This window comes from Canis lupus, chromosome 37 (assembly GCF_003254725.2).
Source record: "Canis lupus dingo isolate Sandy chromosome 37, ASM325472v2, whole genome shotgun sequence".
NCBI lineage: Eukaryota > Metazoa > Chordata > Mammalia > Carnivora > Canidae > Canis > Canis lupus.
The window spans coordinates 10,234,027-10,249,296 of record NC_064279.1 but is presented as its reverse complement, the minus strand read 5'-3'; the positions used below and the strand labels follow the sequence as shown (position 1 = coordinate 10,249,296).

General features: G+C 41.0%; 1 protein-coding gene across 5 annotated transcripts in view; it reads right to left on the bottom strand.

The window, feature by feature from the left end:
- Window positions 1–2,091: 2,091 nt before the first annotated feature.
- The window catches only part of LOC112656511 (aldehyde oxidase 4-like), a 64,365-nt gene continuing 51,186 nt past the window's right edge, over window positions 2,092–15,270 (bottom strand). For all 5 annotated transcript variants that reach the window (XM_025441893.3, XM_049106556.1, XM_049106555.1 and 2 more), the window contains 8 exons: window positions 14,094–14,222; window positions 10,005–10,079; window positions 8,976–9,028; window positions 8,398–8,512; window positions 8,147–8,212; window positions 6,088–6,273; window positions 3,919–4,086; window positions 2,092–3,125 (listed from right to left, as the gene is read on the bottom strand). In XM_025441893.3, coding sequence (XP_025297678.3) covers window positions 3,072–3,125; window positions 3,919–4,086; window positions 6,088–6,273; window positions 8,147–8,212; window positions 8,398–8,512; window positions 8,976–9,028; window positions 10,005–10,079; window positions 14,094–14,222 — 846 coding nt within the window. In that variant the 3' untranslated portion in view covers window positions 2,092–3,071. The remainder of the gene's footprint in view (window positions 3,126–3,918; window positions 4,087–6,087; window positions 6,274–8,146; window positions 8,213–8,397; window positions 8,513–8,975; window positions 9,029–10,004; window positions 10,080–14,093; window positions 14,223–15,270) is intronic.

The following is a 15,270-nucleotide window of genomic DNA, read 5'->3' as shown; positions in this document are numbered from 1 at the left end:
TATGGGTTGACAGGGAGATTGAGGTGGCCAAGTCAGGAGAAGCCCACCCCAAGAACTTCCACTCTGGTCCTGAGCTGACTGATTCTCCTTCTTTGAGAAGCCCTATTTGGATGGCAATGTGCTACTGGTATCTATAAATTAAGGCGTTTTCGAACTGTAAATGGAATATTTTAGTCCAAAGGTTTTCGGGTTACTTGATTTTTTTTTAAAGAGTTTTATTTCTGCTATTTACCCTTTCATTTTTGTATATCAAGTTTTCATTATACTTAAAACTATATCTTGAAATGTTGTGAAGTGACTTGCTGTATTTTCACTTTGAACTATTGAAATAAATGTGATTTTTTTTGGTCTGATTATCTGGTTTCCGATTTTGGACATCAGTAGTGCTTTTTTTAAATATCTTATTCTTATAAGGAAAAGTACAGGAGTCATTAAATTTTGTTTTGGTTTTTAGAAGTCATTAGATTATTAAGTTTTGTAATAAAAGGAATAATTCTGCTTTAAAAAAAAAAACAAAAAAACTTTTCCTTGGGCAGTCCGGGTAGCTCACCAGTTTAGCGCCACCTTCAGCCCAGGGCGTGATCCTGGAGACCCGGGATCGGGTCCTATGTTGGGCTCCCTGCGTGGAGTCTGCTCCTCTGCCTGTGTCTCTGCCTCTCTCTCTCCTCTCTGTGTATTCTCATGAGTAAATAAATAAAATCTAAAAATAAAATGAAATAAAGACTTTTCCTTAAAAGAAACAACGTAGATAATCCAGCCCTCCAATCCCAGCCCCCTTTTCGATCAATCCCATTTCTAAAACCTGAGTGCATGTGAGTGTCTACAGGTCAAGACAATGAACAGAAATCAAATATCTTCCTGCTACTACTCACTCAGCTCCATCTGCCCAGCATTTTGGTAAGATGGTGCAACACTGGTCTGTCATAAACTTTTGGTCTAGGAGAGGTAAGATGTCTTTGGCCCCGCAGGTCAAAAGGAGCAAGGAGGCGCACAGCTAGTGCAGGCCTGCCACATGTTATTCCTCTTCTGACAAACTTTTACTGAACCCACAATCAAATAGTAGTCATGGTAGGTTTCCAAGTTACTAGCAACTGCAGTTTTGCCCAAAGTTAATAATGATCACGTACTTTCATCATTGAAAGGGCTCTCGACCATTTATGGACCATTGGTTCAAGAAGTCCTATCTGGGAGCCTGGGTGGCTCAGTCAGCTAAGGGTCTGCCTTTGGTTCAGGTCATGATCCCAGGGTCCAGGGATTGAGCCCCGAGTCCAACTCCCTGCTCAATTGGGAGAATGCTTCTCCCTCTACCCCCCGCTCGTGCTCTCTCTCTCAAATAAATAAATAAAGTCTTTAAAAAAAGACCCTATTTTACCCTTCTGTGCAACTGTCAATGTGGTAACACTTTAAAATTAGATGGTCAACAATTAAATTGTAAGATACTTATCTAAATTAGTAATATGCATTAAGCTTTAACATAATAGATATTAAAAACTGTCAAATTTTAAGGACATTAGAATATTAATCCTATGTTTGAAAACTGCTATCCTATAAAATGTACTATTTTTGTAAATACTTTATCCCAAATCCCATTCTTCACATTAATTAAGTACTGCTGAAATGATCAGACTTATTTTGTAAAAATTCAATTTCTGAGTTTTCGGAGCCTTTGCCCACACAGTCTATGAAATACAACACTTTTTAAATTAATTTGTGTCTGTGATAAATGTGTCTTCGCATTTTACTGCTAGAGAAATATACCAGTAATCCTATTTTTGCTGTTCTGTCTGGCACAATGAATTTGTGTGGGTTGCGCTCTGGGCAAACTAGATTATTGGGTGAATTTAAACAGACATTTAAAAAATATATATGTACACACACACACACACACACACACACACATTTCTTTTAGAATAAGAGAAACTGATTGGCAAGAATTTTGTTTGGAAAGAAGCCTTCCCTTTCTACTGGCAGCCTTCTCTTCTTCCAGTCTGGTCTCATGAACACATGAACAGTAATACACGCTCATTCTTCCACTACAAAATTACTATTAATAATCACAGAGCTTTAGTATCTAGCACACAGATCCTGATATGTGATTTAGTTTGTTTATTTTGTTTCAAATCTCACAGGGACTGACATTTTCTCTGGCATAACCCTGCATTTCCTTAGGAAAATGCAATGTAAAATAGCTAAGAAATAACAAACAAAACGAAACAAAATCCTTGGATTTTTGTGCTCCTCTGAAATTGCAAATGGAAACTGTGCTGATTTCATCCTTTAGACACTAAGCCAAATCAAGGGACTGCAGAAGGATTTGAGATCACTGTTTTACTCAGTGTTTTACTCCCAGGAGAGGAAGACACTGTGCCATGGCAGATGAGGACCAGCTGGAGGCTTTGGCTGGTTCACATCTCTACGCCTCATCTAAACGGGCCACATGTGTGTGGCAGGAACCTGAGGATTGTGATGGGTTTGTAGTGCTGGAGATCACAAGAGCTAATTATGGACATTTCTTCCAACCTCAAGTTCAGAGACCTCATTGTTAGTGGCTTAGAGTTGGCCAAGTATTTGACACAGAAATTGTCAATTACTATAAATCATGGATTTATTTATTTATTTATCATTTATCATTTTTTTTTTTCAGGTGAGCTGGTTATCATCATCACACCATTGGCTTTGGACCATCACACCACTGGCTTTGGGAATCTAATCTTGAGAGTTTTGGGGGTGGATGATTTTAGAGGTGAGCAGATTTCTTGAAGAACAAAGCATGAGCAGTTTTCTTGAGTTGTTTCATGGTAATGAAAACTCTACCATGTTTTAAAATCATGATGTTGTAGATCTTCAGAATAATGCAAATGAAAAGAAGAATTTTTGATTATAAGCTTCATTAAATCTTTTGGTGTAAATTTGCATCCTAAAACAATATCACGCAGCAACCTAAACCACAGAGAATAACTAAAAGATACTAAAAGCATCACTGACAATTGCGAGCCAACCTATATTTTGCTCTGGTCTGAAAATTTTAAGATCAATCATGTATTCTTTCATTTTCTAAGAGAAACATAGGATCAAGACACACGGATAGACCAAGGTGTAAATGTTGAAGTATCATCTCTAGGAATCTGAAAAAGATCAAAAGAGGGAAAATAATTATTAATAAAATGTTGTATGAAAAATTTGTAATTCAGAAGAAAAAAATTTTTAAAAAGAACAAGTCAATGTCCATTTAATTCTTATCAAAATTATATAGGTTTCCTATTACTTTCAATCCTTGAGCCATAAATCTCTTTATCCTCATAAACTTCTAATGTTTGGGATAAGATACATCTTATTCAGAAGCCCTGTACTTTCAAAGGCATAAAGTACAATCTAATTTTATACTAGCCCCTCAGGGCTGCAGTAAGCAGTTCAATATAGGAAGAGTCTCTGATGATAGTTCTAGGCATATTTTCAGCAGCTGGAAAATGAAACTGTGTTCTATTAATGGGTCATTATAAAGCATATCAAAGAGTGCCCAGCAACTTTGATATTTTAATTTAAATTATTTTTATTAGTTTGCTTAACAAATACTTTCTGAATTATTGACCAGATCAGATATCTATTTAATCTAATTTGGTTATTAAGGTGATTAAAATACCACATCAACTACATTTTGACAGAATGTTTCAAGAAGTTAGCTACCATGTTGATTCGCTCCTAGCACTGGCTCAACTGAGTCTGCTTTTCTTTGCAGTCTGAAACAAGCCATCATTTGAGGAGGTTTGCAGTTGCTTGAAGTATACAGGCAGAGTGAGAATTTTCATTGGAAAAGATGAACCTGCCCTGTGATTTTGTCATGATTACCAAATCCATACTAAGAACATGAAAATCCATTAAGCGGTGGTTATAGCTGGGACATCCCTCCACTACTCTTACCATGTCAGTAAACTGATCCACACAAGTCATCCTAATCCACTCAGGAGTTGCTGGGCTATTCAGGGAGAAGGTCTTGGTCAGCCCCCTTTCTTTACGGGCAGCAGTCACTGCATCATATATGGCGAACAACACAGAGGATCCCAAGAACATTCCAGATTCACCCAATCCCTGAGAGGAGGACAAAAGGCTGTCAGAAATGCATGGTTTTCTTAGGACTAATTTGCCTACACACAATACACACAAGAGGTGTGTTCACTCACCTCTTCTGGCTTTACAATCCTTAGAGTGGAATGTGTCCGAATTGCCTGAACTGAAATCCCGCCATGATTTGTGTGTGGGGTCCTCCTCAAAGTAGCTCATGAAAATGCCCCAGAACATCAGGATAGCAGGGCAGCTAAAACCTCCTGGTCCTCTGCCCAGGTAAAGTCCTAAAGACCAAAGCCCTTGGTGCCCTCTAGAATATTCCACATTAGGCTCCAGACCATTTTTGTTTGACTCAAAACCCAAACCAAACAACCACAATCTTTGTAGCTGAACCTGAAAGACAGTGAGGCGGTTGACTTAAACAGTCGGCAGGTGTGCTAATTTCCCTGGTGTGTCGGATGTTTCTGAATTATCAGTGTAGTGGCATTATTATTTGAATGATTCACCAATGCTTCTTTGTACTGATTTTTCTTCTTTCTTCATTCAAAGTAATCTGGTCTGTGATCTGTGCCCAAGACCTTAGAGAGATTGGCCCTTATCTCTGAGCAAATAAAGCCTATCCCAGGCTTTGGTTTTTACTCTAAAGCAAATGTAGAGGGAGAGGTAAAGATGGTAGAAAGAGGGTTTCCTCTGAAGTGAGGCGGAGGGAAGTAGAAAAGTCTTGGGTCCTGTTTGGAGCAAACTGGCAGGGAGGTGGCTAGACCCTAACAGGCAGGATTGCATTCTGTGTCAGATGGTCTTTAGAGATGTTTCTGGTGCAGAAGTAGAAATAGAGCTCTTCAGACAGGAAATCTTGCCTTCCTCCCAATCTTGACCTACTTTCAAGAGAGGCAATTTCCTGAAAAACCTAAGGTTAGCCTGCCATCTGTCTGACTAGATGTGGGCTCAGAATACAACTTAAGTTGGGGAAGTTGTATTTTCTTAAGCACTCGTGTTCAAGAACCCTCGCTGTAGGTCTTTATGGGCCAGTTAGAGCCCATATGCTCCAGGGGATGTGTGGTCAATAACTCTCATATCTTCAAAGTTGTTTGAAGGCCTATTCTGATTTGGGGAGGTGTGGAGAGAGACAAACAAGAAAGAATTGGGCCTGGAGGACATGAAAGAAGGGTACAGAAAAGAAAGTTCTAGGCTGGTGAAATTTGCCTACAATTTCAGTTTTCTCTCATGGTGGCACTTAGCCTATTGACCCAAGATATTTAACTCTTCCTTGACCTTTTCTTTTTTTAAAGATTTTATTTATTTATTCATAAGAGACACAGACACAGGCCAAGGGAGAAGCAGGCTCCATGCAAGGAGCCCGAAGTGGGACTCAATCCTGGGTCTCCAGGATCACACCCTGGGCTGAAGGTGGCGCTAAACCACCGGGGCTACCCTTCCTTGACCTTTCTTGTTTGATTTATTTCATGATCTCTCTCATGAGTAGAGTCTACTCAGTCTTCTGAAGTCAGTGAACACTACTCCTCCATGGATTTGCTTTTCTTTTCCCATCTCCTGTTAAGATTTTAAATTCAAAGAAGAAAGCAAATTCAGGGGACTATTTCATTATTTCTTGAAAGAGTAGGTTGTTATAGACTGAACTGTACTTTCTCAAAATTCTTATGTTGAAGTCCTAGCTTGCTACCTCAGATTGTGACCATATTTGGAGATAAGGTCTTTAAAGAGATGAAGTTAAAAGGAGGTCTGTAGGGTCACTGGGCCCTAATCCAATATGACTGGTATCTTTATAAGAAAAGGAAATTATGACACACAGGAGACATGTGCACACAGAAGGGATGGCTCTGGGAGGACACAGTGAGAAGGTGGCCACCTGCAAGCCAAAGAGAGGCTTTGGAAGAAATCAAACCATGATCTCAGACTTCTAGTCTCCGGAACCATGAGAAAATATATCTCTGTAGTTTAGGCCACCTAGTCTGGTATTTTATGATGGTAACCCTACAAACTAATACAGAGGTCTTGCATTCTTACCTTGGATGAGTAGATGGCTATGGGATTTCGGGAATGCACCAAAGTGACACGGATCTCTTCTGGTATCTCAGTGACAGTAGGGATTTTGTAGTCATCTGGACTTCGAGAATAAAGCACGCCTTCTGGGGAATATTTCAGTTCCTCTATGGTATAGAATCCCATGCCTTGGATGAATGCTCCTTCTATCTATAGGCAAAAATTTCACAATTTGTAAGTATATGATATTGATGGACTAAATACTCCAATATGACTGAAAATGGAGCTCTGGACCATAGTGAGTCATTCCTGACAGCCTGGGGTGGACTTTACAAAGAGTCCTTCGGGGTCTGGTGTTTGCCATCCTGCCTGGTCTCATCCCTACTTCTCCTTGCCAAGTGTCCCACCCCCCGGGTCCCTGATACTCAACAAGTTCTGGGTAATTCTCAAGCCTAGCAGATTTCATTCAGACCTCCATGTCTTTGTAATGCAGTTTCTCCTGACTCTCTTCACTGCTCAGCTCATCCCCCTGGAGAACTCCTACTCATCCTCCAAGTCCTTGCCTATTTGGAGCCTTGTGGATCCTCCTACCACCTCCTGGGTGGATTTAGAAACTACTTCCTCCAGGCTCACTGCATCTTGAACACATTCCCCCATCATGGTGCCTCTCAGAGGGTATTTTCCTTGTTCACCTCTTCCACCTTTCTCTCACATTGATAAGCATTTTGAGGCCTTGGGCTTCTTGTATTCTGTTATTAGTAGCAGGTCTGGTACATAGGTTCTTTTTTTTTTTAAGATTTTATTTATTTATTCGTGAGAGACACAGAGAGAGAAAGAAAGAGGCAGAGACACAGGCGGAGGGAGAAGCAGGCTCCATGCAGGGATCCCGACATAGGACTCGATCCAGATACACAAATCTAAATGCTATATTTGGATATTTCCAAATGCTTATCCTTAAAGGAAAAGATCTAAGCCCAAGAGATCCAGTAGAACACACTTCTGGTTTTCTTTCCTTTTCCAGGGAGACAAGTGTAGAGTTTTCCTGATCATGACATCTCTCTTTCTGCCTCTGCTTAAACAGTAAAGGGGCAGAAGGAGCTGGGAGGTGGGGGCAAGAAGGAGAATGGGAGGCGAGGACAGGGTGAGCCTCTAGGTGGTTCTCAAACTTTACGGGTTTCAGACGAATGTCAGGTGCAGGCTAAATGTTCTGGTTCTGTCTCAGCCCAGCAAAGATGGAACAAGTCTAAGCTTGGGCTTCATTCCTGGGCACAGGAATCTATGTTTTCAATAAACACAAGTACTTCGGTCGCATAATCTGAAGACCACATTTTGAAAAGCACGGCGGGATCAATAAAATTGTGCCTTTTAAAGCCCAAAGGTCAATCCAGGTAAACCAATCTCTTAGGGCTTAGGATGCTGGGAAGCTGTGGGCAGATGAAAGCACCACGTATCTATCAGGGGTGATGCCAAACTGCTCACCTGCTCCAGCTTGCTACTCTGGTGTGCACTGTGGACCAGCTGCCTTGCCTCACCTGGGGGCTGGATGGTAGGATTGGGGTGGGCTGATGTGGCTAGCCCATTGGCTCCCCCTTCAATAACAAGGCTAGAAAAAAGCAAAGCTACACCAGCAGCTGGAAAGGTTTTACCTGGAGGTTTAAGAGGATTTTGGGTGCATTAATTTCATTATTTGTGAGATCAAAATCAGAGTTAAATTCAGCAGGAGGCAAAAAATTGTGTTTAAGTTTTTCTAATTCCCTAAATTGCAGTCTGTTTAAATTTAATACTAATACAACTTTATTATGTTTCTATAGTGTTTCCTAATTATGAACATATTAATATTTATGAAGAAAAATTAGAAGGCATAGAGAATTATAAGCAGGATAAGTCACACATATTTCTGCCATACAAAGGCAATGAACGTTAACTTTTTCTTGAGTTTTCTTCTAATGTTTTATCTATTTGTGTGTGTGCATTAAAATATATAATATGTATTACAGAGTACTTGCACCAGGTATAAACAGTGTTTCTGAATGGAACTGACCAAAAGTTCCTGTGGTCATAGGGTGGTCCTGGTATCACGTACCTGTCCAATGTCCAGGGCTGGGTTTATGCTGAAAGCAGCATCCATGTAGATGTCAGTCCGAAGAAGCTGTTCCAAGAGACAATATAGAGTGGAAAATATTATTTATTTAAAATAGATCCTTATTAAAATTATATATCTGTCCCTGGTTCTTCCACCTGGAGGATCAAGTTGATTATTATGTACAGCACAGAAAACATGTCAATGTTTTTGTTTACACTATGCAGATGGTGAACACAAATATTACTCTTTACCTTATGAGCCCCAGTCAGACAGTCGACTTCAACCTCAGAACAGGATGCTCCATAAACAAAATATGGATAGGGTTCACCTTTCTCCTTCTCCCAGTCCATATTTGTCAGGTAGCCTCTGAGAAGAGAAATCAGCAGTGAACAGCAAAGGCCCTTTCCCCACTAGGGGTCTTATCACCTGCTGTACTGTGGGGCCTGGAGGTGAACAGAGCACCCACCCCATGGCTGAAGGCCTCCCACCTCTTCTTCAGCAAAGGGGTGGGGAGCATGTGATCAGAGTTGTTAAGAGTCCCACCACAGACACGGGGAGAAGGCCCACTGGTTTCTGACCCCTATCTAGCAGGCAGTTACTGGAACGGGTCAGAGTGTGTGTAATAGCTATGGTGTCCCTCTTGGTCTGTTGGCCATAAACAGCTGTGGCCCCCAAGGAGTCCCTAGGTCTCCCAGGCCTGACCCATGGCTGAGGGCTAGCAGTGGGGGCAGAGCAGCGCTCCCATGCTCTCCAGGCATCTGTCCACATTGATGAGTGCACACCATCTCTGCCCAGGTGTAAGCTAAACCAAAGTAAATACATCATTTACTTGAAATATCCAGTAGTTGAGAGACTGATGCTTTGTTCGAAGGCTTTTGCAATCTGGAAGAGATGATTGGTTACAAATAAATATAAATTTAGGGAAAGTAATGAGAAATGCTAATGCCTTCCTCCTCTTGTATGGAGCAAGCTTTCCACTCACATTCACCTCGGTCAAGACTTATGCCTTGTACAAGCCACAGGTCATGCTTTTTAAGAGAGATGTGTAGCGGCAGCTGCTAGCTATACTCTGAGGCCCTCTATTTTTTGGGTTTGCACAGTGTAAAGTTGATTACTTTTGAATCCTTTTTGGCTTTTTAAATTGAGGGGGCTAGACCATATTCATATACTTTTGTATGTAAGTATCTACACAGATATGTACATATATACTCACATACGTTTACATGTGTATGTGTATATCTATATCTATGTATATAGTTTTACTCTGCTTTTCACCCAAATAATTTGACTGGCTGTCTCAGGATATTATGGCAGCTTCCCTACTGGAGCAACCTAGGTAGGGCTAGGAATAATAATACTAACGTTATTGTTATTAAATAATTTGTTATTAAAATATTTATTTTTAATGAATAATTATAAATGATATTTAAAACTTAAAAATATAATAATTTTATAATTAATAGTAATTATTATTGTTATTAAAAATGGAGTAATCCTTTGATAGTAGGATAGCTATTATCTCTTTTGCTCTGGTGAGAAAACCAAGGTCCTGAGGCACTGAGGGTGAACGTTGTCTCCCAGAGCTAGTAGTGACAGAGCAGGGACAGCCACCCTGAGGTGTGTCTTACTGCAGAGCCCATGCTGTTATCATGCTCTGTGAGAAATCAGGCTCTGAAATAAAGTTGTTTCAATGAATCCAGACAGAGCTTTTGTTCTTTTGGAAAAGTGGAAGCAAATGTTAATAAACGCTTTGTTTCTTGAACGGGCACCAGCAATCAGCCCATGAACTTAGGGCCGTCACCCATCTGGATGTGTGTGTGTGTCTTTCCTTGGCAGGGGTAATAAAAAGAACACTCACCCAGTCCTCCCATTTTCCTTTAGGGTTTTTCCTGATGACTGGCTGAAGACGGGCCATGAGAATTTGGCAGGCATTCTAAAAATAAATATTTGAAATGACATCGGAAAGAAGAGGCACAGGAAATAACAAAATGTTAAATATTTACATCAATTCAAGTGGAATCTGTCAGTTTTGTGAACCTGCTGGCTAGTTCTCTAGGCAGGGTTTCTTAAAGTTGAGTAATGTAGGGAACCCCGTGGAAGGAAGCAAATATTCTTGTGGGTACTGTGGTGTTGACATTCATTATCTTTATTACAATGTTGTTTAAATATATGCTAACATAAAACTAGGTTGAGTCTCCTAGAGTTAAAGCTCTTTTGTACCTCCAAAGCAGAAATAAAATGACGAGGCATACAGACCGATCTATATACCGATAAAAATCAAAATAACAACATTAATTTAGTTCGTTGATGACGCTGTTTCTATGAAGGTAGATTCTTGCTTGGAATGTGGCCGTCGTGGCTGGGCCCACACACACGGTGGGGGTCACGGCGCCTGCTGTGTGCTGGGCGATGGGTCAATTTTCTCTCCATTCTTCTCATGTAAATTGCCACCAGATTTTCATCTGTACTTTATACCTCGCTATCATCAGCTCTTCACTGGGCAAGAAAAAACATCGTTTACCCATGAAGTCCATCTCCTCTCTTCTCTTGTTGCCTGGACACAAAGTATACTTCTTGGTCCCAAATGTGGGCATAGGGGAAATATGCTACTTATAAAGTGGTCATTCTGATGACGTGAAATGTGCTTTAAATTTTTTTTTTAAAACATTATGGGTGAGATGAAAATAAGAAGGACTGAGGTGAAATCTTGAACCCTTGAAATGACACCTGCTGACCCCTGGTATCAGTGGGCCCCAATGTGGCTTCCACCCTTAATTCAAACATGAATCTGTTCCTGTCTGCTCTCACTTATTCATCTCAGCCTCAGATCACTTCTCATGTTCCCTCTTAGTTTCTGTTCCTTCTTTTCTGTTATCCCTTCTTGGGGAAATGGTTTTTGCCTTCTCATGTGTTAGGGAGATCCTTGTTTTCTTTCTTTCTTTTTTTTTTTTTTTAAATTACTTATTGATTTTAGAGAAAGACAGAGAACGAGCAGGGGGAGGGGGAGAGGGAGAGAGAGAATCCTCAAGCAGACTCCATGCTGAGTGTGGAGCTGGACACGGGGCTCCATCCCAGGACTCTGAGATCATGACCTGAGAAAAGTCAAGAGTTGGCCGTTGATCCTTGTTTTCATAAATCTATTTGCTGGTCCATTCAGCTTCCAGTCACTCACCTTATTACAAATGGGAGCCTTCTGAAAGAGGGCCACATCCAAGGCAACCTAAGTCACACAGTTCCTACCTGCCCAGATATTGGGTGTTCTTCTAACTGTGTCCTAACCTCATACTCCTGCACATAACTTTATCCTCAGAAGTCTGACAGGCTCCTGAGATAAGTTTTCCCTTTAAGAGAGTGAGATATTGCAGAGAACAATTTCATTCTTTTGTGACCTCCTGAACTCCTTTCTCACCTCATATCCCCTGGTTGGATCACCTCCCTCTACTGAAGCTCTAAATGCCACATACAAAATTATCCATCTTTTTTTTTTTTGCATTGTAGAAAATTTCAAAATATATAAAAGTGAGAGAATAATGCACTAGCCCCCCTTAACCAGCCTCAACAGTAAACATCTATACCCCAAACTCACCCCTCTGCTATCTTTCTTACCTCTTCTACCTTGTTCTCTTTTGATTTCTCTGCTCCAGTTTCCCAGGCCTGCTACAGCTTCTCAAGAACAGTAAGCTAGCTCGCTCTGCTCCCAAATCCCCACATGGCTTCTTTTCTTGCTTTGTTTAGGACCAGGCTCAAGGATTGATTGATTTATTGATTGATTGAATGTTTGAATGTAAGCTCTATGAGGTCAGGCTCTTTGGACTTTGTCCTGTTTCACTTGCTGCTACACCCTTAGTGCTTAGAACAGGACCTAGCACATGGTAGGCCCTCAGTAAATGTTTGTTAAATCAATGTGGGATCAATAAAATAAGTGTGAAAAAGACATGAACAGAAATTTCACAGAGGAAGACATAGACATGGCCAACAAGCACATGAGAAAATGCTCCGCATCACTGGCCATCAGGGAAATACAAATCAAAACCACAATGAGATACCACCTCACACCAGTGAGAATGGGGAAAAGTAACAAGGCAGGAAACAACAAATGTCGGAGAGGATGTGGAGAAAAGGGGAACTCTTTTGCACTGCTGGTAGGAATGTGAACTGGTGCAGCCACTCTGGAAAACCGTGTGGAGTTTCCTCAAAGAGTTAAAAATAGACCTGCCCTACGACCCAGCAATTGCACTGCTGGGGATTTACCCCAAATATACAGATGCAGTGAAACACCGGGACACCTGCACCCCGATGTTTATAGCGGCAATGTCCACAATAGCCACACTGTGGAAGGAGCCTCAGTGTCCATCAGAAGATGAATGGATAAAGAAGCTGTGGTCTATATATACAATGGAATATTCCTCAGCCATTAGAAACAATGAATACCTACCATTTGCTTCGACGTGGATGGAACTGGAGGGTATTATGCTGAGTGAAGTAAGTCAGTCGGAGAAGGACAAACATTATATGGTCTCATTCATTTGGGGAATATAAAAAATAGTGAAAGGGAATAAAGGGGAAAGGAGAGAAAATGAGTGGGAAATATCAGTGAGGGAGACAGAACATGAGAGACTCCTAACTCTGGGAAACGAACAAGGGGTAGTGGAAAGGGAGGTGGGCAGGGGGTGGGGGTGACTGGGTGATGGGCACTGAGGGGGGCACTTGACGGGATGAGCACTGGGTGATATGCTATATGTTGGCAAATTGAGCTCCAATAAAAAAATAAGTGTGAAGTCACACAAATTTATGACTTTTATTGTGATGATTCTTCATTATAAAATATCAAAATATTTCTAAAAACATTGTGTGTGTGTGTGTGTACACACACACACACACACACACACACACATACTGGTGTCTCTGCTTTATCAATGCCCAAGACTATGCCTTAGTCATGCACTAGGTGTCTCTGTGCCACCTGTGCTTGCAAGGCAACCAGAATCTGGTTAAAAGGTGAAAAATGGACTCAGTCACCTACTTGTTTTAACCAAATTAGAATTTCCCAGACTGTTTTTCTTGGGTGCTGATTCCATAGATTTTAAGAGGGGTTTTATTAATGAAAATTTTTTCATAATTAAGCAAGCTTGGGAATAACAGTGAAACAAAGTTAAAGAGGTTTCTTTACTGCTGGACTTGTCAGAGCCTTTATGATGCTAATATGCATCATAAGCCTCTATGAATGGGATGTAGCCTGCAACATTTTCCAAACTTGTTGACTACAGAATCCTTTTTTCCCCACTGAGAACATGGGACCACTGATCCAAGGAACATACTTTGGGAATCCATGGTTCACATGATATATGGGTATATTCAACAGGTTGAAATTTTCTCTTTTCATCTAGGTGTTTGTCTCTGTGGGTGACTAACGGTCAATTAGTGGTTTTCTGGAGGTTGTAGGGTGGGGAGGGGGTGGTGGTGGCAGCTTTGTTGCATGATCTCTGCGAGCCACATGATTCTATGAGATGGGTGGTATTTGGGTGAAGTTTTGCAGAAGAGGAAACTGATCCTTAGAGAGGTTAAAAGACAGGTCAAGCCCTTCCTGGATTGAGGATATCCTGTTAGTGCTGCGATTACTCTGCATTTCTCTGGTGTGCTGGGGTGAGAGTGGGAAGAGATTCTCAACTCTAACACAAGGCCGGCGCGGGGGGGGGGGTTGGTTGCTGAAGGTGCAGGTTTCACATGCAGCAGAAAATTAATGATGAAAAACAGCTCAGGGCAGCAGAAAGAGCACCAGCTGGGATCCTCAGAGAGCTGGACTTGGAGTCTTGGCTTGGCAGGTAATTAGCTGAATGATCTGCAACCAGCCACTTGACTTGGACTCAGTTTCATTTTCCATAAAAGAAGGTGTGGGACAAGGTGTCCTCCAGCATTGTCACTGAGTGAGAACTGAAAGAAACGTCACCTGTACAGCCTTCCCGTTGATGTCTGCTCCCATTGACGCCGCCGTGAAGGAAGCGTTGGGCACCGTGACGGTGCTTGTCTCAGACAGGTGTATGTACGACTGGGGGATGTTCAGTTCTCGACTAGCCACCTGCCATAAGCAGAAGAGAAATATTATTTATTTCATTGACTTTAAGCACACCTCCCCACATACCCCCCCCCCCAATTAAAAACCTTCTGATTCTTTTTTTTGAACTGAGTATAAAACTTGACTGTCTTACTGGGACAAACATTTAAGACAGCATCTTGAATTTTATATGCAGATTATTAGTTTGAAGCAACCAAAGAATCTTCTTGTGTTTTTTTTTTTTTTTTTTAAACCAGTTTCCATGTGGAACCATGTGGCAGTATGGTCACTCTGGGACATCTAGTTTAGTATGACACATGCAGGCAGGGCTGAGGTCCTGATCTTAATGTTTTACCTTCATTTTCTTGTGATTTACAGACAATTTGGCAGATTATGATTCTTTGGTGGAACATTCCGCAGCCATAAGGATTTTGTTTGTAAAGAAGCAAGATATGTTCAGAGAAGGCCCTGCGGATTTTTGTAATTTCCTAATTCCAAGCACTCTATTGAATAATATTATTTTCTCAAAGAAAGTACCTTCTCCGTATTTCTCATTGGGAGAGAAGCTTTGTCTTCCTCTGCCCTCTCCCACGCATACCTGCTTCCATATTTTTGATTCAGGTGTCATTTTCAACAAATTCTTATTTGATATTAAAAGAAGAAGGAAAATTTCTTATGGCAAATAATCCTTTGTTCTTTAAAAAGTATTAGAAATACTTCTTCGAATTAGTACACAGAATGGCCAGTTATATGGAGTTCCTAAGTGGGTTGTGAATTCTGTGAACATAATTTCTGATCTTATTAAACACATCCATTTCTAATCGGAGATCTGAATTAACATAAGATTGCTTTGAGCAGGTGCCACAAAGTTGAAAAGTATTTTATCTGTGAAAGCTGGAATCCCATTTTTCAGACGACCTGGTTTTTTTTTTCAGGAAGAATATTATCACCTATTTTCTCAATTCTAACACCCACGTCCTTCACCCCCCTGCAGTCTGCATTCCTGAAATCAAGATGAGTCTTACAGTTGATCCGTGCACTTAGCATGATGACATGTCTCCTGCTCAATGGG